This window comes from Xyrauchen texanus, chromosome 9 (assembly GCF_025860055.1).
Source record: "Xyrauchen texanus isolate HMW12.3.18 chromosome 9, RBS_HiC_50CHRs, whole genome shotgun sequence".
NCBI classification, from domain to species: domain Eukaryota; kingdom Metazoa; phylum Chordata; class Actinopteri; order Cypriniformes; family Catostomidae; genus Xyrauchen; species Xyrauchen texanus.
In genome coordinates this window covers 49067468-49094650 of record NC_068284.1, presented here as the reverse complement: position 1 = coordinate 49094650, position 27183 = coordinate 49067468, and the positions used below count along the sequence as shown (strand labels likewise).

The window sequence follows — 27183 nt, the reverse complement described above, 5'->3', positions numbered from 1 at the left end:
GGTCTAAGGTAAAAGCAGATATAAAGTTTTAGGCTATTCAAGGTTTACAGCAGCAGTTATCGGTGCATAAAAGAGACGTTTTTATTTGATGATTTACAGAAATCATATTTCACTTTGTGACTCTTTTGAAAATATTTCTAACTCTGGTATTAGTGCAACAAAATAAACATTACAGTGACATTCCTGAGAATGAGAGCTTTCATTTGATATATGACATGTCTATTTATACACTATGTGAAGGACTTTTATTTTATATATAATTATTTCTGCCCCCCCCCCCCCATACCACTAGGGGGCGCTAATTTACAACGCGAATGATTTGAGGCATTATTTTTTTATTTTATGTAACATAAATGCAGAAGTGGTGGTATTTCTTAAAAAATCTGAATTCTAAGCTTGCAAATGACACCTCATGTGCCTGATTTATGTACCCACAGTTTTCCTGAGCAACAAACTGGGCAGCGCCATGATGATTTAATTGCCTGTTTTGTATTTCTGGTCTCGAGACAAACATTTAAGTGTTGCTTGGCATAAAAATAAATGTCAGGCTCAACTTGTGCAGTTCTGTCATAACAGCTCAGAATAGTGAATTATATCAACATAACTCACCTCGGACCATCATGTCATCTACACACTCTCTAAAAAAACTGTAGTATCGGCATGTTTTTTGGGATGTTTTTTTACAAATGCAATACCTTAAACATTACATTACCTGCTAAGAATATACGCCGATGGATATGAAAACACTAGAGACCGGAAACTGAAAACAGTCGAATAGTGGAACACTTCTGCGTTCTGGAAAAAGGTCGATACAGAGACTTTTTAAGCATAAAATAAGTTTTAAGAATAAACTTTCGCAATATAGCGCCCCCTTTGGATAAATGTGCGTACAGAATTTTTATTTTTGGGTGAACTATCCCTTTAAACTTTAAATTTGTAGTTACATTTGTAATTATATTAGTTTTGAAATGTTCAGGAAACAAACAAATAAACTTTTTTTTCGTACAGAATTTTTAAATCACTTCATGACTGTGACGTGTTAAAACAAGACAGCAGTGAGAACTGGTACAACTTTGAAATACTGGTAAAGAATAATTTGTACAAATTGTTTATATTGTTATAATCATTAGTATTTTTTATTTTGATACCCCACTGACTATTGTTTTGATTTATAATCATTTTATATTTAATGTTGTAAATGTTCGATGTGCTTGTGCCCAAATCTCATCTCGGCACTCAAGCTCCTCCTCTCGCGAGATGTTGTTGCGGGAAGCTCTGGTTCAGTGCTGGGCGTTGGAGACTCCCTTCCTCTCGCGATATGTTGTTGCTGGAAGCTCTGGTTCAGTGCAGTGCGTTGGAGACTCCAGTGCTCTCGCGAGACTTCGCTCCGTTCTGATGTTGTTGTTGTAGTAATGGCGGCGGCAGTCTCAGAGGCCCCGGATTCCTGGTATCTGGCGCTGCTCGGGTTCGCCGAACATTTCCGAACCTCCAGCCCTCCCAAAATCCGTCTGTGCGTGCATTGTCTGCAAGCCGTGTTCCAGTTCAAGCCACCGCAGAGAGTGGAAGCCCGGACGCATCTACAGCTGGGCTCGGTGCTTTACCACCACACGAAGAACAGCGAGTTGGCCCGCACACACCTCGAGAAAGCGGTGAGATGGCGCAGGAAAGCCCGAGGCTTCAGCAGAGCGAGCAGGCCGCAGAGTCGGGCTCAAATAAAACGCGTTATTATTCATAATATTAATATTTATAAGCATACACATGATCGAGTGTGTTTACTTGACTCGTGTGTGCTATTGAAAAGAGGTTTTAGGGTTTGAATGGCTTATAATGTTTGTTTGTTGTGTTATTATTGTGTTTGTTTAAAATATGATTTATAATGCTGGTTTAATGTTTCTCTTACAGTGGCTGATCTCACAGCAAATATCCTTTACCACATTTATTAATCAGACCCTGTGGAATCTAATCCATTTTAAACTGATGCAGTTGTGTTCAGATTGTGTAACTAAACTTGTGTTCTTTCTTCTGCTTTATGTCTAAGTTTCTGTTTTATGAAAGCAAATACATGAGCTTGAGGATATTATAACTGTACACACGGTGTTATTGGAGGTTTCCTTAGCCCAAATCTGCAGGTTGCACAGTTTGAGGATGTTAAATTTGAGGCTGCCAGTCTCCTCTCGGAGCTTTACTGTCAACAGGTGAGTGTGAGTGAGTGTGTGTGTGTGTGTGTGTGTCTGTGTGTCTGTCTGTCTGTCTGTCTGTCTGTCTGTCTGTCTGTCGTTGTGTGTGTGTCTTGTTATGTCACTCCTCTCGGAGCTCTACTGTCAACGTTTGAGTCATTAAATAAAATGTACTGTAGTTCTGCTCGGGTTTAAAATATCACATTAACAAGAACACCTTTATTCATGAAGAAAACAATGTAGGTTTTTCATTCATTGTTATAACATATCCTCTCTTTGGTTCATGTTCATTCATCAGTTTAATACAGTGTAGTGTGTCAAATGTATATTTTACTCTTCTGTATTTTAGAACTTGGTTGATTCAGCGAAGCCGCTGTTACGGAAAGCCATCCAGATCTCACAGCAAACTCCATACTGGCACTGCAGACTGCTGTTTCAACTCGCTGTACGTCACTGCACAGATCAACTGCATTATTAACCCTTTAAGCTCAGATGGGCAAGAAAAATATATTATTAACTAGTCATGAACAACACAAAATAGGTTTCGTTTGAAAGTTTAGAAGCTCTACTTTACAATACATGTAGACATTATGAGCAAAACTGAACAAGTGCTTTGAAATATACAGACAAATCCGAAGTGTCAGTTTTAATTATTTATTAATGATTTTGCACTGTACATACAGGTGAAACTCGAAAAATTAGAATATCGTGCAAAAGTTCATTAATTTCAGTAATTCAACTTAAAAGGTGAAACTAATATATTATATAGACTCATTACAAGCAAAGTAAGATATTTCAAGCCTTTATTTGATATAATTTTGATGATTATGGCTTACAGCTTATGAAAACCCCAAATTCAGAATCTCAGAAAATTAGAATATTGTGAAAAGGTTCAGTATTGTAGCTCAAAGTGTCACACTCTAATCAGCTAAACACCTGCAAAGGGTTCCTGAGCCTTTAAATGGTCTCTCAGTCTGGTTCAGTTGAATTCACAATCATGGGGAAGACTGCTGACCTGACAGTTGTGCAGAAAACCATCATTGACACCCTCCACAAGGAGGGAAAGCCTCAAAAGGTAATTGCAAAAGAAGTTGGATGTTCTCAAAGTGCTGTATCAAAGCACATTAATAGAAAGTTAAGTGGAAGGGAAAAGTGTGGAAGAAAAAGGTGCACAAGCAGCAGGGATGACCGTAGCCTGGAGAGGATTGTCAGGAAAAGGCCATTCAAATGTGTGGGGAGCTTCACAAGGAGTGGACTGAGGCTGGAGTTACTGCATCAAGAGCCACCACACACAGACGGGTCCTGGACATGGGCTTCAAATGTCAAACGTCTTACCTGGGCTAAAGAAAAAAAGAACTGGTCTGTTGCTCAGTGGTCCAAAGTCCTCTTTTCTGATGAGAGCAAATTTTGCATCTCATTTGGAAACCAAGGTCCCAGAGTCTGGAGGAAGAATGGAGAGGCACACAATCCAGATGCTTGAAGTCCAGTGTGAAGTTTCCACAGTCTGTGTTGGTTTGGGGAGCCATGTCATTGGCTGGTGTTGGTCCACTGTGCTTTATTAAGTCCAGAGTCAACGCAGCCGTCTACCGGGACATTTTAGAGCACTTCATGCTTCCTTCAGCAGACAAGCTTTATGGAGATGCTGACTTCATTTTCCAGCAGGACTTGGCACCTGCCCACACTGCCAAAAGTACCAAAACCTGTTTCAGTGACCATGGTATTACTGTGCTTGATTGGCCAGCAAACTCGCCTGACCTGAACCCCATAGAGAATCTATGGGGCATTGCTAAGAGAAAGATGAGAGACATGAGACCAAACAATACAGAAGAGCTGAAGGCCGCTATTGAAGCATCTTGGTCTTCCATAACACCTCAGCAGTGCCACAGGCTGATAGCATCCATGCCACGCCGCATTGAGGCAGTAATTAATGCAAAAGGGGCCCAAACCAAGTACTGAGTACATATGCATGATTATATTTTTCAGAGGGCCGACATTTCTGTATTTAAAATCCTTTTTTTTTTTATTGATTTCATGTAATATTCTAATTTTCTGAGATTCTGAATTTGGGGTTTTCATAAGCTGTAAGCCATAATCATCAAAATTATATCAAATAAAGGCTTGAAATATCTTACTTTGCTTGTAATGAGTCTATATAATATATTAGTTTCACCTTTTAAGTTGAATTACTGAAATTAATGAACTTTTGCACGATATTCTAATTTTTCGAGTTTCACCTGTATTATTGTAATCAGTAAAAACATCAATCTGGTCATATGTTGTTGGAAAGATCTTAAAGAGTAAAATACAACCAGACTATTTGTTTTACTCACAGACTAAAATATAGCGAGTAACAGCTAAATATATGTCTTTGACAATTATGTTAGTGTTGCTTATATGCCACTTTTTGCTTATAACTTCACAAAATATAAAGAGAACATAAAATATCACACATCATTATTTAGAGTCTGTGATTATCTTTCAGTCGAGTCCACACACAAGATAATCAGATGTATAGATCATTAGATAATCCACATGAAGCACAATGTTACATATGGCCACCAGGAGATGGCGCCAAATACACGACACAGACTCAATGATGACTCAAATGACACAGAATGAAACTCATTCTGTGAAATCTCATGACTAAAATCATGTGTGCATGCTATGCAAACCTTTAGTCATTGTTGTGTTTGCATGTGTAATTAGTTCTTATGTACAATTATTATCTTTTATTTGTTTGGAGATGTTTTTGGACACTATGATCAATTATATTTGTAATGTTGTAACTTTTGATTGATTTGTCATATCAACACAACATTAGTCTCAGATACAGTCGACATGATTGAGAACAAAACAAATCAGTTTTCAGAGCCGCCTTAGTTACACCTGCAGATATATAATGTATATAATAAATAAGATAAAATTAAGATTTTTCTTCAGCAATTGTTTAGGCTGAGAGTCTCAGAATGTATCGATCTATATCATAAAAAAAAAAATCTTTACAATGACACTAAATGCTTGAACCTCCTTGTTTTTTTGTTTGTTTTTGTCAAGGTATAAGCCTTTAATTTTGGGAATGCCACTGAAAAAGGAAATGATTAAAACGCCTTCAGAGCTTAAAGGGTTAAAGTCAACATGTAACCCCTTTTACTACTGTGGTGACTTATTTCTGAGTAAAATAGGATGTTCAATGAGAATAAGTGCATGCACTTGATTTTATCCATGAGGAATGGATTGGATGATGTTAAATGTCTCTAAGGGCTTGATGACGTCAGCTGAAATAGTAAAAGTCATTTCAGAGGCGGAGCATGTTGTTACATTTTGATAATTTTTTTTTATGTTAATGATGAATAATTTACAATAAGACCACAAACATGAATTAAGAAAGTAAATGTAGTCCGTTTTGATTTCTTGTTGACTGTAAGAATCAGATAAAATGTTTGACGAAGCTGGTGATGATTTCTTTGTACAGCAACTTCACACGCTAGAGAAGGATCTGGTGTCCGCGTGTGATCTGTTGGGTGTCGGAGCAGAATATGCCCGAGTGGTTGGATCTGAATATACCAGGTGTTTATTAGTCATTTTAATAATCTTTCCTTATTCATATTAATTATGAGCGGTCTTATTAAACATCTTTCTGATTTGTCCACAGAGCTCTCTTCCTGTTGAGTAAAGGCATGGTGAGTAATGTCAGTCACTCTACAGTACATCAGTTATTAATGTGTCATATGCACACAATCTCAGTCTTGTTAGTTGTCATGATATGAAGACTCACTTAGAATACAACAGGTTAATTTTATTAGCTGGATTTACAAACAACATACACAAGTTGGGCATATGAGATGTGAACATTTGAAAGATTAGAATCGGATCTTTACAGAGATAACATCACTTCTGCATTTGTTACTTAAAGTAACAAAATAAGACCTCAAAACATCTGCGTTGCTAATGAGTGAAAGTCATTAAATGCACAAGTCATATATCAAATGAAAGATCTCACTATCAGGAATGTGACTGTATAGATTATTTTGTTGCACTAATTACACAGTTCAAAAGAAACACAAAGTGAAATATGATTTCTTTATATCAAATACAAATGTCTAATTTATGCACCAATGTAAACCTCGAATAGCCAACATTTTTTACATTAGGCAGTTTACTAAAATATGAGCCATTGTTTACTTGTCTGTGAGATTGCTAGTGTGAATAATCCAATGTTATATCTTAGATGTACTGAACAAAATATGCAGTCTAAACAAATCATCAGAAAAATATGTTTTTGACTATTGATGATAAAAAATGATATATCATGACAAAGGGGAGGATCTCAGCTTTCTAATGACATCTAGATTGAGCTTGTAGTCCACTCAGAGGCCGAGATATTCAATGAAATAATGAGGGTGTTGCTTGAACTGAACATTAGACTGAATGTCTATGGACGAGCACATCTGTGAGGGGTAAAATGTGTTAGAGCGCCCCCTACAGTTCACATCTGTGAGGGGTATAATGTGTTAGAGCGCCCCCTACAGTTCACATCTGTGAGGGGTATAATGTGTTAGAGCGCCCCCTACAGTTCACATCTGTGAGGGGTATAATGTGTTAGAGCGCCTCCTACAGTTCACATCTGTGAGGGGTAAAATGTGTTAGAGCGCCCCCTACAGTTCACATCTGTGAGGGGTATAATGTGAAATATGAGAATTTTTTTTCACATTTATTCCACAGTATGTGTGAATGGTGAGCTTTTAAATTTGAGTGTGAAAAATTGCAGTTGGCAGCTCAAAAATGAGTTTGAGGTTAAAACAGTGATATTGGGGTGTCTCATCGAGTATTGATGCTGACTATCACATCTGGAGTCGTGAGTTTGAATCCAGGGTGTGCTGAGTGACTCCAGTCAGGTCTCCTTATCAACCAAATTGGCCCGGTTGCTAGGGAGGGTAGAGTCACATGGGGTAACCAAATTGGCCCGGTTGCTTGGGAGGGTAGAGTCACATGGGGTAACCAAATTGGCCCGGTTGCTAGGGAGGGTAGAGTCACATGGGGTAACTAAATTGGGCCAGTTGCTATGGAGGGTAGAGTCACATGGGGTAACCAAATTGGCCCGGTTGCTAGGGAGGGTAGAGTCACATGGGGTAACTAAATTGGCCCGGTTGCTAGGGAGGGTAGAGTCACATGGGGTAACTAAATTGGGCCGGTTGCTAGGGAGGGTAGAGTCACATGGGGTAACCAAATTGGCCCGGTTGCTAGGGAGGGTAGAGTCACATGGGGTAACCAAATTGGCCCGGTTGCTAGGGAGGGTAGAGTCACATGGGGTAACTAAATTGGGCCGGTTGCTAGGGAGGGTAGAGTCACATGGGGTAACTAAATTGGCCCGGTTGCTAGGGAGGGTAGAGTCACATGGGGTAACCAAATTGGCCCGGTTGCTAGGGAGGGTAGAGTCACATGGGGTAACCAAATTGGCCCGGTTGCTAGGGAGGGTAGAGTCACATGGGGTAACCAAATTGGCCCGGTTGCTAGGGAGGGTAGAGTCACATGGGGTAACTAAATTGGCCCGGTTGCTAGGGAGGGTAGAGTCACATGGGGTAACCAAATTGGCCCGGTTGCTAGGGAGGGTAGAGTCACATGGGGTAACCAAATTGGCCCGGTTGCTAGGGAGGGTAGAGTCACATGGGGTAACCAAATTGGCCCGGTTGCTAGGGAGGGTAGAGTCACATGGGGTAACCAAATTGGCCCGGTTGCTAGGGAGGGTAGAGTCACATGGGGTAACCAAATTGGCCCGGTTGCTAGGGAGGGTAGAGTCACATGGGGTAACCAAATTGGCCCGGTTGCTAGGGAGGGTAGAGTCACATGGGGTAACCAAATTGGCCCGGTTTCTAGGAGGGTAGAGTCACATGGGGTAACCAAATTGGCCCGGTTGCTAGGGAGGGTAGAGTCACATGGGGTAACCAAATTGGCCCGGTTGCTAGGGAGGGTAGAGTCACATGGGGTAACCAAATTGGCCCGGTTGCTAGGGAGGGTAGAGTCACATGGGGTAACCAAATTGGCCCGGTTGCTAGGGAGGGTAGAGTCACATGGGGTAACCAAATTGGCTCGGTTGCTAGGGAGGGTAGAGTCACATGGGGTAACCAAATTGGGCCAGTTGCTATGGAGGGTTGAGTCACATGGGGTAACCTCCTCGTGGTCACTATAATGTGGTTCTCGCTCTCGGTGGGGCGTGTGGTGAGTTGTGTGTGGATGCCGCGGAGAATAGCGTGAAGCCTCCACACGCACTACGTCTCCACGGTAACGTGCTCAACAAGTCACGTGATAAGATGCGCGGATTGACTGTCTCAGACATGGAGGCAACTGAGATTCATCCTCCACCACCCGGGTTGAGACGAGTCACTACACCACCACTAGCACTTAGAGCGCATTGGGAATTGGCCGTTACAGATTGGGGAGAACATTGATGTTGTTGTATTGGTTAAATCAAGCGTCAGTAAAGAGTTTTGCTCTTAAGAATCTTATATTGTTTGTAGTTGCTGTTGATGGAGCGTAAGCTGCAGGAAGTTCATCCGCTCCTGACACTATGTGGACAGATCGTAGAAACCTGGCAGGGAAACCCCATCCAGAAAGAGTCGCTGCGTGTGTTCTTCCTCGTGCTGCAGGTCACGCATTACCTGGACGCTGGACAGGTAAGAGTCTCGACACACAGCTCTGTCATGTTCCCGATTGCCCGTGAGACTGTGTGCATTGATGGATGATGTGTGTGCAGGTGAAGAGTGTGAAGCCGTGTTTGAAGCAGCTCCAGCAGTGTATTCAGACCATCTCAACGCTCCATGATGACGAGATTCTGCCCAGTAACTCTGCTGATCTCTTCCACTGGCTGCCAAAAGAGCACATGTGTGTGCTGGTCTACCTGGTGGGTCACACACACGAGAGTGAAATGAGCGTAACACATCATAATGGTCATGTTGAGGTTTAGTGTCGTTCAGTAGATATAGATATGAATGTATGAATGATTTATTTCAGGTGACTGTGATGCACTCGATGCAGGCCGGATATCTGGAGAAAGCTCAGAAATACACAGATAAAGCTCTCATGCAGCTGGAGAAACTAAAGAGTGAGACACATGATCATACACATGAACACACGCTGAGAGCGACAGGTCATGACCTGCTGTTTGACGTCTAGCTGCATGTATTTAATGTTAATGCACTGTAAGATAAGATTATGTGACATGTAATCACTCAAAGTGATCATTGTGATTAATATATTTGTGTGTTTTCATCAGTGTTGGACTGCAGCCCGATTCTGTCTTCATTTCAAGTGATTCTACTGGAGCACATCATCATGTGTCGTCTGGTGACCGGACACAAAGCCACCGCTCTACAGGAGGTGTGTGAGTGTGTCTGTGTGTGTGTCTGTCTTTGTGTGTGTGTGTGTGTGTCTGTCTTTGTGTGTGTGTGTGTGAGAGTGTCTGTGTGAGTGAGTGAGAGAGTGAGTGTGTGTGTGTGAGAGAGTGTGTGTGTCGTATCTGCAGTGCTGGGGTTGTTAACAGGTGTGTGTGTGTGTGTGTGTCTTTGTGAGTGTGGGTGTGTGTGTCATATCTGCAGTGCTGGGTTGTTAACAGGTGTGTGTGTGTGTGTGTGAGTGAGTGTGTTAACAGGTGTGTGTGTGTGTGTCGTATCTGCAGTGCTGGGGTTGTTAACAGGTGTGTGTGTGTGTGTGTGTGTGTGTGTGTGTGTGTGTGAGAGTGAGTGTGTTAACAGGTGTGTGTGTGTGTGTGTGTCGTATCTGCAGTGCTGGGGTTGTTAACAGGTGTGTGTGTGTGTGTGTGTGTGTGTGTGAGTGAGTGTGTTAACAGGTGTGTGTGTGTGTGTGTGTCGTATCTGCAGTGCTGGGGTTGTTAACAGGTGTGTGTGTGTGTGTGTGTGTGTGTTGACAGATCTCTCAGGTGTGTCAGTTGTGTCAGCAGTCTCCGCGGCTCTTCTCCAATCACGCTGCTCAACTCCACACACTGCTCGTGAGTTCATATCCACAACAAACATCTCTCACACTCAATATGATGTACGAGTCGACCAGCTGAGAACATTCAAATCATGTTTGTTCAGTGGATGTTATTTTGTAGAGTTTGTGTGGAAACTATCTGTCGTGAGAGCACAGATTCCTTGTCATGATTGTGCATCTGTGTGTTTTCAGGGTTTATACTGTATCTCTGTGAACTGTATGGACAACGCTGAAGCTCAGTTCACTACAGCACTAAGGGTGAGTGCTTTTGAAATCTAAAATTCAGATCTTAATGCTTCATTCACTATATTAAGATGTTTTATGCTAACAAACTTCTGTTGTCACACGCATCCAGTATAAAGAGAATTATTAATATACTTCTGTCTTCAGCTCACCACACATCAGGAGTTGTGGACGTTTATTGTGACTAATCTGGCGAGTGTTTACATCAGAGAGGGCAACAGACATCAAGAGGTCAGTCAGCACACCTCACGTCCTCATACTTTAACCTTTTAAGCTCTGAGGGTGTTTTTAAAAATGTCCTGTTTTAATGGTAAACACAAAATTAAAGGCTTATAACTCAACAAAAAACATGGAGGGTTGAGTGTTTGGTATCATTGTAAAGAGTTCCAACATTACAAATATAATTGATCATAGTGTCCAAAAACATCTCCAAACAAATAAAAGATAATAATTGTACATAAGAACTAATTACACATGCAAACACAACAATGACTAAAGGTTTGCATAGCATGCAGACATGATTTTAGTCATGAGATTTCACAGAATGAGTTTCATTCTGTGTCATTTGAGTCATCATTGAGTCTGTGTCGTGTATTTGGCGCCATCTCCTGGTGGTCATATGTAACATTGTGCTTCATGTGGATTATCTAATGATCTATACATCTGATTATCTTGTGTGTGGACTCGATTGAAAGATAATCACAGACTCTAAATAATCATATGTGATAGTTTATGTTTTGTGAAATTTTAAGTGAAAACGCAGCATATAAGCGACACCAACATAATAGTCAAAGTCATATATTTAGCTGTTACTCACTATATTTTTATCTGTGAGTAAAACAAATAGTTGGTTGTATTTTACTATTTGAGATCTTTCCAACAACATATGACACATGAATATTTGATGAGTTACTGATTACAATAATACGTGCAGTGCAAAACTATTAATAAATAATCAAAACGTAACATTTCTGATGTATCTGTAAATTTCAAAGCACTTGTTCAGTTTTGGTCATAATATCTACATGCATTATAAAGTACAGCTTCTAAACTTTCAAAGAAAACCTGTTTTGTGTTGATGAAGACTGTAGTTAATAATATATTGATAATAATTCTTTCACCGTGGGAGCATTAGCGAGCCGATCTGAGCTTAAAGGGTTAATGATGTAAGACAGTGTGCATCAATAGTATTAATAATTGTATATTCTCTCATGTGCAGCTGTATAGTCTGTTAGAGCGGATAAATCCAGACCAAAACTTCCCTGTCAGGTAAGTCAAGTGAAGTCAAGTCAATTTTATTTGTATAGCGCCTTTCACAACACACATCATTTCAAAGCAGCTTTACAGAATATCAGCATTAACAGACGATAAAACTGTAATGTGTATAATGTTGATGAATCATCATTGTGTAATTTAGATAAAATATGAATTTTAATAGTGTTTATAAATAATTAAATGATAATTGTATTAATAACCCCTGTGAGCAAGCTGTAGGCGACTGTGGCAAGGAACACAAAAAAAAGCAACATATCAGGCTAATCACTGTTTTAAAAGGACATGAATGAAGCCAACATCTAAAGACAAACACATCTGTTTCTGTAGTTCTCACTGTTTGCGTGCGGCGGCGTTCTACATCCGTGGACTTCTGTCCTTCTTCCAGGGTCGATACAACGAAGCCAAGTGAGTTACACTCCTTTTAAACTCTGTGTGCTGTTGTGATCAGTAATGTAGGGATGGCGATAGACTTCAACAGAAGGTGTGTGTGTGTGTGTGTGTGTGTGTGTGTGTGTGTGTGTGTGTGTGTGTGTGTACAGGCGTTTCCTCCGAGAGACACTGAAGATGTCTAACGCTGAGGATCTCAATCGTTTGACGGCGTGCTCTCTGGTGCTGCTGGGACACATATTCTACGTGCTGGGAAACCACAGAGTAAATCACATACACTCGATTCCCAACGTTACAAACAAGAGTCACAATGTAAGACAGCTTTATAAAGTTAAAATGATATCGAACAAGGCAGCACAGTTACTGATGGAAACAGGTTAGCCAATCATAACGTTTAGGATCAGGTAGTGTGTGTGTGTGTGTGTGTGTGTGTGTGTGTGTGTGCGCACGCAGTATGTTGTACATGAACTGTGTTTTAAAGCGTGTTTGTGTTCAGGAGAGCAACAACATGGTGGTTCCAGCGATGCAGTTGGCCAGTAAGATCCCTGATATGTCCGTGCAGCTCTGGTCTTCTGCTCTACTGAAGGGTGAGTTCAAAGGTCACAGTCATCACATGTACATTAAGCATGCATATAATACTGTTCACCCAACAGGCCCGATGAAATGCTAACATTCGAGTTTTAAACGTTCTTTATTAAGGCTGTCCATTTAACGCCATAATTCAGTGAGTAATTATATAAAAACATAATGTAGGGCTGCACAATTAATCAAACTAATCACGATTATCATGAAAACTGACGATTACAGTGTTTAATTTAAGTCTGCTCCTGTTGCATCGATGGTTTCTATGTACAACGTGTTTTTGCAGCGGTTGAGTGTTCTAACCAATCACTGACATGTCTGTTGAGCAATGAAACGGCAACGGCCAATCAGAGCCTCTTAGATTAGTCCTCCGTCCTATCAGTAAACACAACTGATACTAATGCTCTATGTTCCAGCCCTGTTCACGTGGCACAGAAACATACTGAAGAAACATCACCTGACACTTGAAGATAAGCTGTAGAACAAGAGCGAATGCACTTTGTAATTATTTAGGATTCATTGCATATTGCACCGCTCGCTTCGAACTAGTGCTGCACGATTAATCATATCGCAATCGTGATGTCAGCCTGTGCGATTATATGACGGCAAATGCTGCGATTTATATTAAATAAGTGCATGTGTGGACGTGACAGCCCATTCTCTCTGAGAGCTGTTTGCCCATTTCCTATACCGCTAATAAAGATGACCAGTCAGTCTCAGTTTAGGGAGTGGCACGTGTGGTCATGTGAGTTTCCGGTGTGCAGCTGGAAATCAGGTGAAGATGGACGCCGAGCAGACCGACACTGAACTGGTGGCCAGAAAAAATAACAGATCACATCTTGGCAATATATCTTTATTTCATCCTTAATTAAAGATCATATTAGACAGGAGCGTGACATGTAAATAAACACAAACTCCAAAACTGTCATTCTCGGTGCGGTCAGAGCCGCTTCAACCAGTCGCGGAAGAGATGCAATCTGAGTCGAGACCGGGAGAGATTTACAGTTCTGCCGGGTGATGCGCACGCTAACATGGAGATGCTCGTCTCTCACTCCCGCTATCTGCAGCTCGCAACGTGTAGCATCATCGATGAGATCATCATGATAAGATCAATGTTATGTGAAAAATAACACTAAAATGACAACAACAATAAAATGTGTGTGTGTGTGTGTATATATATATATATATATATATATATATATATATATATTGGTTTTGGTTAGACAAGATTGACAAATGCTTATTAATAATACTCTTATGGCTAAAATGTTTACAGTGTTCATTGACTAAAACTACATTAAAAGCCAGTAAACAAAGCACAATTACAGATGTGTTTGCGAGTCTTCACAGAGATATAAAGACACATGATGCGCCGTTAGCAAAGTGGGATTTCAGAAAATGATCCACACACTGGACAAGAGTTTACCAGCGATAAGTAGAACTTTCTAGAAAGAGGATTTGGAAATACCAGTTGGTCATTTAAAAAAACTAAACAGTTTTAGTGGTTTGAGTGACACACTTTTATATCCAGTTTCCTTTTCAAAAGAGTTTATAGAAAGTTCATGTTACATCATGTCCCTGTTTGTTTGGACGATATTATTTTCATGAACATTTGTATGTTCTTATTTATTGTTCCTTTTATTTAGGTGTAATATTGAGAAAATAACAAGTTTGCAGTAATTCAAAGATGATGTTATTTAATTTTGTAAAAATTATAATTTTAAATTGAAAACACTGCATTTATAGTTGTTGTTGTTGCTAGTTTGTATGTTTGAGTTGAGAAATCCACATTTCAGCATTATCAGTATCTATTTGTGCATTTTCCTTGATAATCAAGCAAGTTGACTCGTGATACCATTTGTTTATTATATCGCAATATTAACCTCAATAATTGCAATATGACATTTTCCCCAAATCATGCAGCCCTACTTTGAACGTAGATGTTAAACTGCAAATGAGCAACACAACGAAACTAAAACACTTGTTTACGGCAGCTGACCGTCATTGACCGTTTGTGTCTTTTCTTTAAGATTAACATTAAACTATTATTTATATTGTCAAGCCGGTTCTCGCCGCCTCCTCCCCGTCTAAATCCCTTTACGGTGTGTTTTGGAGGTGTGGGCAATATAAAGAATATGGCATGAACGGCATATTTCAGGAATCCCCGCCATTATCACGTCTGCTCTAATAAGACTCATGTGTCACGCAGCTGCTATTGGTCCATTTGACAGTTTCACAAATCACGCAGAAAGCAAATGACAGTTTTTACTTCCCAAAGTGCAACAACTGAGGCCAAAAATGATCTAACGATGATCTTACGTGAACAAGATCAGCACTGAAGATCTCACGGGATGAATGGTCCCCAGTCCCGCCACTAAAGGTGTTCCTGAACAGAGTAACTTGGTCCATTTAAATCAGCTGTTAATAAGTTTGAATATGTCATATTATTTACTGTATGTGAACTATTAATTTATTCTATACCATAGATATACATTTAAAATCTATTTTATTTGCCTTTAACAAACATTATTACAATATAATGCTTAAAATAAACTGGAGCGCAGGTCATATCCACCATTGAAATCTGCTACTCCGAAGAACCGCACGGTAATTTAATATTTGAATGGACATTAATGATCACAATTACAATATCAAAGGCAATAATCAACAATTATGATTTTTGCTATAATCGTGCAAGCCTAACATAATACGTTAAATTTATCTTTCCTATATGACCATCCGTAAATTCTGTAATCAGGAATTTTCCTACCAATGGAGTGTTTAACCTGTTGATACGCAATCGACCGCACGCGGGAGTGACGTCCCCATCTATAATGTAATGAATGTTAACAAATGATTCATCTCTTCAAAGGTCAAAGGGTTCAACATTGATATCCGATCTCTGTTTCATGATAGTAATCTTTTATTATGAAAACATGCGATATCAAAGCGGGACTCTTATTATGAAAACATGCAATATCAAAACGGGACTCTTATTATGGAAACATGCGATATCAAAACGGGACTCTTATTATGGAAACATGCGATATCAAAACGGGACTCTTATTATGGAAACATGCGATATCAAAACGGGACTCTTATTATGGAAACATGCGATATCAAAACGGGACTTTTATTATGAAAACATGCGATATCAAAACGGGACTCTTATTATGAAAACATGCTATATCAAAACGGGACTCTTATTATGGAAACATGCGATATCAAAACGGGACTCTTATTATGAAAACATGCCATATCAAAACGGGACTCTTATTATGAAAACATGCAATATCAAAACGGGACTCTTATTATGAAAACATGCAATATCAAAACGGGACTCTTATTATGGAAACATGCGATATCAAAACGGGACTCTTATTATGAAAACATGCAATATCAAAACGGGACTCTTATTATGAAAACATGCAATATCAAAACGGGACTCTTATTATGAAAACATGCAATATCAAAACATGCAATATCAAAACGGGACTCTTATTATGGAAACATGCGACATCAAAACGGGACTTTTATTATGAAAACATGCAATATCAAAACGGGACTCTTATTATGAAAATATGCTATCAAAACGGGACTCTTATTATGAAAACATGCGATATCAAAACGGGACTCTTATTATGGAAACATGCGATATCAAAACGGGACTTTTATTATGAAAACATGCGATATCAAAACGGGACTTTTATTATGAAAACATGCAATATCAAAACGGGACTCTTATTATGGAAACATGCGATATCAAAACGGGACTCTTATGAAAACATGCGATATCAAAACGGGACTTTTATTATGAAAACATGCAATATCAAAACGGGACTCTTATGAAAACATGCGATATCAAAACGGGACTTTTATTATGGAAACATGCGATATCAAAACGGGACTCTTATTATGGAAACATGCGATATCAAAACGGGACTCTTATTATGGAAACATGCGATATCAAAACGGGACTCTCATTATGGAAACGTGTGATATCAAAACGGGACTTTTATTATGAAAACATGCGATATCAAAACGGGACTTTTATTATGAAAACATGCGATATCAAAACGGGACTCTTATTATGAAAACACGATCGGCAGATGAATCCAGTTCAACACACTTGGGTCAATCGTCCATGACAAGCGTTCATTAAAAACATCCAATCGCACTTTTTGTCCATAAAAGTCATAAATGTGAGAAATATTGATATATTCTTCATTGTTTACATGAGATCTCGTCATCGTTCTTCATCAAACTGCAATCTGAGCAGCATTCATGTTGTAAAACTGTTTATGATCTGATATATTAGAGTATCATAAACAAAACCAGCCCGTCTCCAAAGTCTGTTTATAAAAATGTGGCGTAGTTTTATTCATAATAGTCGAGCAGTGCCGTCAGATTTAGTGTCGTCTTGAGAGGCGGAGCCTTAATTTTACTCTGAACACTTCCAGAGATTTTACAGACATTAAAGCTGCAGGAACTCATTTATTATTAAATCATCTTCAGATTAGAAACTAAACTTCTTTAGACTCGTGACTTTGGGAATATTGTATTTATGGGGTGTCTTGACACTTTTACTATTGTTTTATAAGATTGTAAAAACATGTTCAGCACAAAATATTTCCATTACTATAAACTTCAGCTTCTCTAACTTTAATAAATAACAACAAATATTAATTGTGAAACTTGTGAAATAAAGCCCAAAGTGTCTCTTTCAAACGACACTACAACTGTGTCCAAACTCCAAACGGTCCCGTAAATACAACCATTTAACTTCAGGTCATTGTCATGCTTTGTGCTCAAAAAGGGGGGCGTTCATCAACAGGTTAAAGTGGGTTAGTTCACCCAAAAATGAAAATGATCCCATCATTTACTCGCCCACAAGCCATCCTATGTGTACATGACTTTCTTCTATCAGTCGAACACAATCAGAGTTATTTTATAAATATCCTGCTCTAAAGCTTTATAATGGGAGTGAATGGTGCCTTAGATTTAGAACAGAAAAGTAATCCATCATAGAAGTAATCCATACGGCTCCAGGGGGTTAATAAAGGCCTTCTGAAGCAAAACGTTTGTGTAAGAAAAATATCCATATTTATAACTGTATAAAGTTTAATCACTGGCGTCCGGTAACGGCCATCCGTGCGTTCACAAGAGAGTCGAGTTCTCACAAGAAAAGTCTCACAAACTGTAAAGTGAATTATTAGACTGATTTAAAGCGAATCAACCGTTGTCAAGCAGTGCCGTCAGCTGGTTAATGTGTTTCATGATTCCTCTGCAGATCTGAACAAAGCCTGCGGGAATTCAATGGACGCTCATGAAGCTGCACAGATGCACCAGAACTTCTCCCAGCAGCTGCTGCAGGATCACATCGCCGCCTGCAGTCTGCCCGAACACAACCTCATTAGTGTACGTCAAGCGTCTACTACACTACATCATATACAGTCTGTTGTGCAGTTACTCCACCTCCAACATTCACACCAGACGCCAATATTTCTCTCCAGATATGAAACTCATTAGCATTTTAAATGGGTGCTTTTGTCACTATGGCAATGGGATTATTGTATATTATATGAGACGGTGAAACTGCACCACACTCAAAAACATTGACACATCCTGATTTTATTCCTCCTGTTTTTGTTTTGTTGGTTTAATGTGAGGAATATTCCACATGTATGAAGCTTCAGTCATGCTGGATAAACTTTTTCCTCTGAGGTAAAAGTCGTTAAAAGACACACGATTCACAAGTTACTCCACAGTGAGACAAACTGTCTATAAATGGAGATGATTTAGTACTATAGGTACTCTCACTAGAAGTGTCCGTTAGATATTCATCTGTCCACAGTTAGACAAACTGTCTATAAATGGAGATGATTTAGTACTATAGGTACTCTCTCTAGAAGTGGCCGTTAGATATTCATCTGTTCACAGTTAGACAAACTGTCTATAAATGGAGATGATTTAGTACTATAGGTACTCTCTCTAGAAGTGGCCGTTAGATATTCATCTGTTCACAGTTAGACAAACTGTCTATAAATGGAGATGATTTAGTACTATAGGTACTCTCACTAGAAGTGGTCGTTAGATATTCATCTGTCCACAGTTAGACAAACTGTCTATAAATGGAGATGATTTAGTACTATAGGTACTCTCTCTAGAAGTGGCCGTTAGATATTCATCTGTCCACAGTTAGACAAACTGTCTATAAATGGAGATGATTTAGTACTATAGGTACTCTCTCTAGAAGTGGCCGTTAGATATTCATCTGTCCACAGTGAGACAAACTGTCTATAAATGGAGATGATTTAGTACTATAGGTACTCTCTCTAGAAGTGGCCGTTAGATATTCATCTGTTCACAGTTAGACAAACTGTCTATAAATGGAGATGATTTAGTACTATAGGTACTCTCTCTAGAAGTGGCCATTAGATATTCATCTGTTCACAGTTAGACAAACTGTCTATAAATGGAGATGATTTAGTACTATAGGTACTCTCTCTAGAAGTGGCCGTTAGATATTCATCTGTCCACAGTTAGACAAACTGTCTATAAATGGAGATGATTTAGTATTATACGTACTCTCTCTAGAAGTGGCCGTTAGATATTCATCTGTCCACAGTTACACAAACTGTCTATAAATGGAGATGATTTAGTACTATAGGTACTCTCTCTAGAAGTGGCCGTTAGATATTCATCTGTTCACAGTTAGACAAACTGTCTATAAATGGAGATGATTTAGTACTATAGGTACTCTCTCTAGAAGTGGCCGTTAGATATTCATCTGTTCACAGTTAGACAAACTGTCTATAAATGGAGATGATTTAGTACTATAGGTACTCTCTCTAGAAGTGGCCGTTAGATATTCATCTGTCCACAGTTAGACAAACTGTCTATAAATGGAGATGATTTAGTATTATACGTACTCTCTCTAGAAGTGGCCGTTAGATATTCATCTGTCCACAGTTAGACAAACTGTCTATAAATGGAGATGATTTAGTACTATAGGTACTCTCTCTAGAAGTGGCCGTTAGATATTCATCTGTTCACAGTTAGACAAACTGTCTATAAATGGAGATGATTTAGTACTATAGGTACTCTCTAGAAGTGGCCGTTAGATATTCATCTGTCCACAGTGAGACAAACTGTCTATAAACGGAGGTGATTTAGTACTATAGGTACTCTCTCTAGAAGTGGCCGTTAGATATTCATCTGTTCACAGTTAGACAAACTGTCTATAAATGGAGATGATTTAGTACTATAGGTACTCTCTAGAAGTGGCCGTTAGATATTCATCTGTCCACAGTGAGACAAACTGTCTATAAACGGAGGTGATTTAGTACTATAGGTACTCTCACTAGAAGTGGCCGTTAGATATTCATCTCTCCACAGTGACACAAACTGTCTATAAATGGAGATGATTTAGTATTATACGTACTCTCTAGAAGTGGCCGTTAGATATTCATCTGTCCACAGTGAGACAAACTGTCTATAAATGGAGATGATTTAGTACTATAGGTACTCTCTCTAGAAGTGGCCGTTAGATATTCATCTGTTCACAGTTAGACAAACTGTCTATAAATGGAGATGATTTAGTACTATAGGTACTCTCTCTAGAAGTGGCCGTTAGATATTCATCTGTTCACAGTTAGACAAACTGTCTATAAATGGAGATGATTTAGTACTATAGGTACTCTCTAGAAGTGGCCGTTAGATATTCATCTGTCCACAGTGAGACAAACTGTCAATAAACGGAGGTGATTTAGTACTATAGGTACTCTCACTAGAAGTGGCCGTTAGATATTCATCTCTCCACAGTGACACAAACTGTCTATAAATGGAGATGATTTAGTATTATACGTACTCTCTCTAGAAGTGGCCGTTAGATATTCATCTGTCCACAGTTAGACAAACTGTCTATAAATGGAGATGATTTAGTACTATAGGTACTCTCTCTAGAAGTGGCCGTTAGATATTCATCTGTCCACAGTTAGACAAACTGTCTATAAATGGAGATGATTTAGTACTATAGGTACTCTCTCTAGAAGTGGCCGTTAGATATTCATCTGTTCACAGTTAGACAAACTGTCTATAAATGGAGATGATTTAGTACTATAGGTACTCTCTCTAGAAGTGGCCGTTAGATATTCATCTGTCCACAGTTAGACAAACTGTCTATAAATGGAGATGATGTAGTACTATAGGTACTCTCTCTAGAAGTGGCCGTTAGATATTCATCTGTCCACAGTTAGACAAACTGTCTATAAATGGAGATGATGTAGTATTATACGTACTCTCACTAGAAGTGGCCGTTAGATATTCATCTCTCCACAGTGACACAAACTGTCTATAAATGGAGATGATTTAGTACTATAGGTACTCTCACTAGAAGTGTCCGTTAGATATTCATCTGTCCACAGTTAGACAAACTGTCTATAAATGGAGATGATTTAGTACTATAGGTACTCTCACTAGAAGTGGCCGTTAGATATTCATCTCTCCACAGTGACACAAACTGTCTATAAATGGAGATGATTTAGTACTATAGGTACTCTCTCTAGAAGTGGCCGTTAGATATTCATCTGTCCACAGTTAGACAAACTGTCTATAAATGGAGATGATTTAGTACTATAGGTACTCTCTCTAGAAGTGGCCGTTAGATATTCATCTGTCCACAGTGAGACAAACTGTCTATAAATGGAGATGATTTAGTACTATAGGTACTCTCTCTAGAAGTGGCCGTTAGATATTCATCTGTTCACAGTTAGACAAACTGTCTATAAATGGAGATGATTTAGTACTATAGGTACTCTCTCTAGAAGTGGCCATTAGATATTCATCTGTTCACAGTTAGACAAACTGTCTATAAATGGAGATGATTTAGTACTATAGGTACTCTCTCTAGAAGTGGCCGTTAGATATTCATCTGTCCACAGTTAGACAAACTGTCTATAAATGGAGATGATTTAGTATTATACGTACTCTCTCTAGAAGTGGCCGTTAGATATTCATCTGTCCACAGTTAGACAAACTGTCTATAAATGGAGATGATTTAGTACTATAGGTACTCTCTCTAGAAGTGGCCGTTAGATATTCATCTGTTCACAGTTAGACAAACTGTCTATAAATGGAGATGATTTAGTACTATAGGTACTCTCTAGAAGTGGCCGTTAGATATTCATCTGTCCACAGTGAGACAAACTGTCTATAAACGGAGGTGATTTAGTACTATAGGTACTCTCTCTAGAAGTGGCCGTTAGATATTCATCTGTTCACAGTTAGACAAACTGTCTATAAATGGAGATGATTTAGTACTATAGGTACTCTCTAGAAGTGGCCGTTAGATATTCATCTGTCCACAGTGAGACAAACTGTCTATAAACGGAGGTGATTTAGTACTATAGGTACTCTCACTAGAAGTGGCCGTTAGATATTCATCTCTCCACAGTGACACAAACTGTCTATAAATGGAGATGATTTAGTATTATACGTACTCTCTCTAGAAGTGGCCGTTAGATATTCATCTGTCCACAGTGAGACAAACTGTCTATAAATGGAGATGATTTAGTACTATAGGTACTCTCTCTAGAAGTGGCCGTTAGATATTCATCTGTTCACAGTTAGACAAACTGTCTATAAATGGAGATGATTTAGTACTATAGGTACTCTCTCTAGAAGTGGCCGTTAGATATTCATCTGTTCACAGTTAGACAAACTGTCTATAAATGGAGATGATTTAGTACTATAGGTACTCTCTAGAAGTGGCCGTTAGATATTCATCTGTCCACAGTGAGACAAACTGTCTATAAACGGAGGTGATTTAGTACTATAGGTACTCTCACTAGAAGTGGCCGTTAGATATTCATCTCTCCACAGTGACACAAACTGTCTATAAATGGAGATGATTTAGTATTATACGTACTCTCTCTAGAAGTGGCCGTTAGATATTCATCTGTCCACAGTGAGACAAACTGTCTATAAATGGAGATGATTTAGTACTATAGGTACTCTCTCTAGAAGTGGCCGTTAGATATTCATCTGTTCACAGTTAGACAAACTGTCTATAAATGGAGATGATTTAGTACTATAGGTACTCTCTCTAGAAGTGGCCGTTAGATATTCATCTGTTCACAGTTAGACAAACTGTCTATAAATGGAGATGATTTAGTACTATAGGTACTCTCTCTAGAAGTGGCCGTTAGATATTCATCTGTCCACAGTTAGACAAACTGTCTATAAATGGAGATGATGTAGTACTATAGGTACTCTCTCTAGAAGTGGCCGTTAGATATTCATCTGTCCACAGTTAGACAAACTGTCTATAAATGGAGATGATGTAGTATTATACGTACTCTCACTAGAAGTGGCCGTTAGATATTCATCTCTCCACAGTGACACAAACTGTCTATAAATGGAGATGATTTAGTATTATACGTACTCTCTCTAGAAGTGGCCGTTAGATATTCATCTGTCCACAGTTAGACAAACTGTCTATAAATGGAGATGATTTAGTACTATAGGTACTCTCTAGAAGTGGCCGTTAGATATTCATCTGTCCACAGTTAGACAAACTGTCTATAAATGGAGATGATTTAGTACTATAGGTACTCTCACTAGAAGTGGCCGTTAGATATTCATCTGTCCACAGTTAGACAAACTGTCTATAAATGGAGATGATTTAGTACTATAGGTACTCTCTCTAGAAGTGGCCGTTAGATATTCATCTGTTCACAGTTAGACAAACTGTCTATAAATGGAGATGATTTAGTACTATAGGTACTCTCTCTAGAAGTGGTCGTTAGATATTCATCTCTCCACAGTGAGACAAACTGTCTATAAATGGAGATGATTTAGTACTATAGGTACTCTCTCTAGAAGTGGTCGTTAGATATTCATCTCTCCACAGTGAGACAAACTGTCTATAAATGGAGGTGATTTAGTACTATAGGTACTCTCACTAGAAGTGGCCGTTAGATATTCATCTGTCCACAGTTACACAAACTGTCTATAAATGGAGATGATTTAGTACTATAGGTACTCTCTCTAGAAGTGGCCGTTAGATATTCATCTGTCCACAGTTAGACAAACTGTCTATATATGGAGGTGATTTAGTAAATATTAATTAGTAATTAATAATTGTGTGTGTGTTGGTAGTTTAAGCACATTGTGTTTGTCTGTACTTGTGACTTTGATGAAGATGAGATCACATTTTATGAACAATTAATGCAGAAAACCAGCTGATCTCAAAGGGGTCACATACTTTTTCTTGCCACTGTATCTCTAATTAATTTCTTACTAATTAACATTCCAAATACACATTATCTTGCTAGTAACATTATAAGTATGTGTATCAATTATTACATTGTTACTAGTGCAAATGTAATTAATGAATGCAGCATTTTCTCTAGAGAAATATTGTTGATATTATCGTTTATATCCTGAACATGATTAAATGTGGAATGGGCTCTTGTCACGTGCATGAGTGTGTTCTGTTGCAGTTATCAGTTACGATTAACTCCATATTTACAGGCCTAAGATGGATTAAGCTGCTGATTGACTGTGTTATTGTGTGTTCTAGTGGACAGATGGCCCTCCACCGGTGCAGATTCAAGCTCAGAACGGACCAACAACCAGCCTGGCCAGCCTGCTCTAACACACACACACACACACACACACACACACACACACACACACACACACACACACACTGTACATACAGGTCAGACTCCTCACAGCTCTCCTTGTCTGTCACCTGCACATTTTATCTTGTATTATTCAGATTTTTAACTTATTTCAACTCGTTCACGGTTTAGAGTCACCTGCTCTTCTTTAGGATCATATATGGGATCATTTGAGAAGGAATTGATTGATTGGACATCCACACTTGACCGGTTGCTGTGGATGTGCAGATGGTGGAACCAGTGAAATCATCAGCAGTGTGTCGGCTCCGAACACTCATCATTCTTTTTACTGACGTCACACAGAGCTCACGTGAATCTGGACGGGACGTGTCGTATTGGAACCAAGATGGACTCATGTCCTGAAGAGGAGATGGATTTAGTTCTAATAGTTCTGTCTAGTTGTCCTCCGTGTTCACTTGGTCACGATTGGGTGTTTAAACGAGCAGCTAAAAGCACCAAACGAGAGAACACGCCATGACATCATTCGATTATTAGTATGTGCGTTTGGAAGAACGTCGTCATGCTGTTTTAGCATTATTATTATTATTATTATTATTATTATTATTCATTTATTTTTGGATCTATATTTGAGAGTAACACACCAGGTGATCTTTATCTGCGCTGTCTGGTCAGGTGACGCGTGTGAAGCGGTTAAATAAACACCAACTGGACGAAAGTGTCGTATTCAATTTCACGACAAGCCTTTTTATTAACTCTAAATGTGTGTTGATGCAAGAGGGAATCTCACGAAACCGGTCAAGAACACGTCTGGCGCAATCGAAAGACATATTGTATTTAGCTTAAAGAACATAGTTTTGGTTTTCAATTAAACACCGTTTCAGCCCAAATTATTACAGTAATGAGAATGGAGAATGTGTCGTTCATTGACATTATTTTCTTTGTAATAAGAGCCGAACATGTTTTGTGAGATTCACACATTACATGTAAACGTCAGTTACACGCGTGTCATTAAACAGGAGAATATTTCTTACACACTAACATAAACTCTGACGTGTGTTTCCAGCAGAGGAAGTGCGTGTGTCATGTGACTAGCAGACCGTGCTGTGAGCTCTGACGCGGTTTGACGTTACCCAGAAAGCACTGTAGAAACATACGTGTGCAGTTGATTGGATCTCAGACAGTTGGCCAGTGCAGGATGTTAAAATGATCATTTCCGAAACTTTTCTATTGTTGAATATTTTTAAAGCCCGTCTCATTTTCTGCTCTTGATTATTTTGTACTTGCACGTCTCGACACGGCTCATGTTTTACTCTGTGGGAAAGTCATTTCTGTTCAAGGTATTTACATCTGTGTGTCTGTAGTTTTAACAATTACATTTATTACATTTCGTCAAGTTTGAGTATTTATATAGTACACTTAACAATATTATAATCTTTGTCATTTTGATTTGGAACAGCATTTGTTTGTATAAATGTCACAAAGCCGTCGTCTGTAGTTTACGGTCACATGCGCCACTGATCGCAGGTCAACGGCTCGTTATATTCAGCCACTGTCTCTAATAACTGTATTTTAAACTCTCGTATTGTTTCTTTGTGTCTGCCTCAAAATCTTCTGGATTTTTTAAATAAAATTGTAGAACTGTATGAGCCATTCTGTGTATGTTGATTAGGATTGAAGTTGAACTGAGATGTTGATAAAGTCATTATAGAACTGAAGAGTTGTCCAGAAAATATTAATGAGTAAAGAACTTCATTATCATCACACGTGTCTCCGGTAAACACAGTATGTGTAAGGAGACCATTAACCTTGTGTGACCCCCGTGAAACTCACCGCTGTAAAACAGATGCACAGACACCATTTCCTCCGAATTTCTGTATTCCAGCGCTTGTCTCTTGTGTTGAAGAACCTCTACCTTCACAATGTAAGTGGACTGAGTCGTAAGGGAACGTCTCTGAGTCATTGACAAATTATGTTGCCCGCGCTGGTAAAAATGGTCCATGTTGGGGGTCTGGGTATCTCAGCGAGTATTGACGCTGACTGTCACAGCTGGAGTCGTGAGTTTGAATTCAGGGCGTGCTGAGTGACTCCAGTCAGGTCTCCTTAGCAACCAAATTGGCCCAGTTGCTAGGGAGGGTAGAGTCACATGGGGTAACCAAATTGGCCCGGTTGCTAGGAAGGGTAGAGTCACGTGGGATAACCAAATTGGCCCGTTTGGGTTTCTCCAAATATAACGAGTGGACTTCGATCTGACCATAATACCTTTATGCCACACAGCACCAGAATCCCTCAAGTGACTAAACGAGACTTAGAGACCACTTCTTCAGAAAAGGGTTCTGTGTGTAAAGTGTGGGAGGTTGTTGTCACAATCTCCGCAATAAGAACTTGTAAAGTTGCCTTTGGCCTCTTAATATCTTCCCTGATCAATTTGAAGGGACGACCCGATCTAGGCAAGGTTTTGGTGCTGCCATGTGCTCAAATTATTAGATAAAGCCTTTGAAATCTTTTATACCCTTCTAAACTTTCCACAATTGTCTCCCAAACCCTTATGAAAGCATCTTTCCGACCATGTTGAGTTATTATCATGCACTACTGTTAATGGGACCCTCATGGAACCGCCGGTCCTACAGCTGATGTCAGGCCGGACCTGTTAGCAGGTGTGTGATCTGAAAGCTGATTGGTTGCACCTGAGCGAGCTCTTAATGGGACTGATGGTCTAACCCAGGTTTATTCCCACTTGATGTTTGATTGTGTAATGTGACATCATGAGGGTTTTAACAAGGTATGATGAGTTTTTAGGCACTGTATTGTGTGTACTATATAATAATAAAAGATTCTAACAAACTATTCATCAACATTATTTTAAGAATATTTACTGATCATATATA

The 27183-nt window shown here is 39.1% G+C and overlaps 1 protein-coding gene and 1 long non-coding RNA gene across 2 annotated transcripts; both read left to right on the top strand.

Annotated features, from left to right (window-relative positions):
• The first annotated feature begins 1388 nt into the window (after window positions 1-1388).
• Window positions 1389-27183, top strand: mau2 (MAU2 sister chromatid cohesion factor). The gene is made up of 19 exons (XM_052133899.1): window positions 1389-1649; window positions 1903-1920; window positions 2130-2195; window positions 2527-2622; window positions 5650-5744; window positions 5830-5857; window positions 8693-8848; window positions 8929-9075; window positions 9186-9276; window positions 9448-9551; window positions 10102-10179; window positions 10356-10421; window positions 10554-10637; window positions 11626-11675; window positions 12009-12086; window positions 12221-12332; window positions 12565-12655; window positions 17941-18068; window positions 24235-27183. The coding sequence occupies exons 1-19, from the start codon at window positions 1413-1415 to the stop codon at window positions 24307-24309; spliced, it is 1800 nt and encodes a 599-aa protein (XP_051989859.1). The 5' UTR covers window positions 1389-1412; the 3' UTR covers window positions 24310-27183.
• On the top strand, window positions 18740-22718 carry LOC127649017 (uncharacterized). Its single transcript, XR_007971253.1, has 5 exons — window positions 18740-18890; window positions 19407-19492; window positions 19835-20090; window positions 21205-21462; window positions 21891-22718. It is a non-coding gene; the product is annotated as an uncharacterized LOC127649017 (long non-coding RNA).

Bases quoted from the DNA above. Each gene is read 5' to 3' on its own strand.
- mau2 (XM_052133899.1), top strand. From the start codon at position 1,413: ATGGCGGCGGCAGTCTCAGAGGCCCCGGATTCCTGGTATCTGGCGCTG. The intron at 9,552-10,101 runs GTGTGTGAGTGT...GTGTGTTGACAG, and splicing joins AAGCCACCGCTCTACAGGAG to ATCTCTCAGGTGTGTCAGTT. The intron at 10,422-10,553 runs GTGAGTGCTTTT...TTCTGTCTTCAG, and splicing joins AGTTCACTACAGCACTAAGG to CTCACCACACATCAGGAGTT.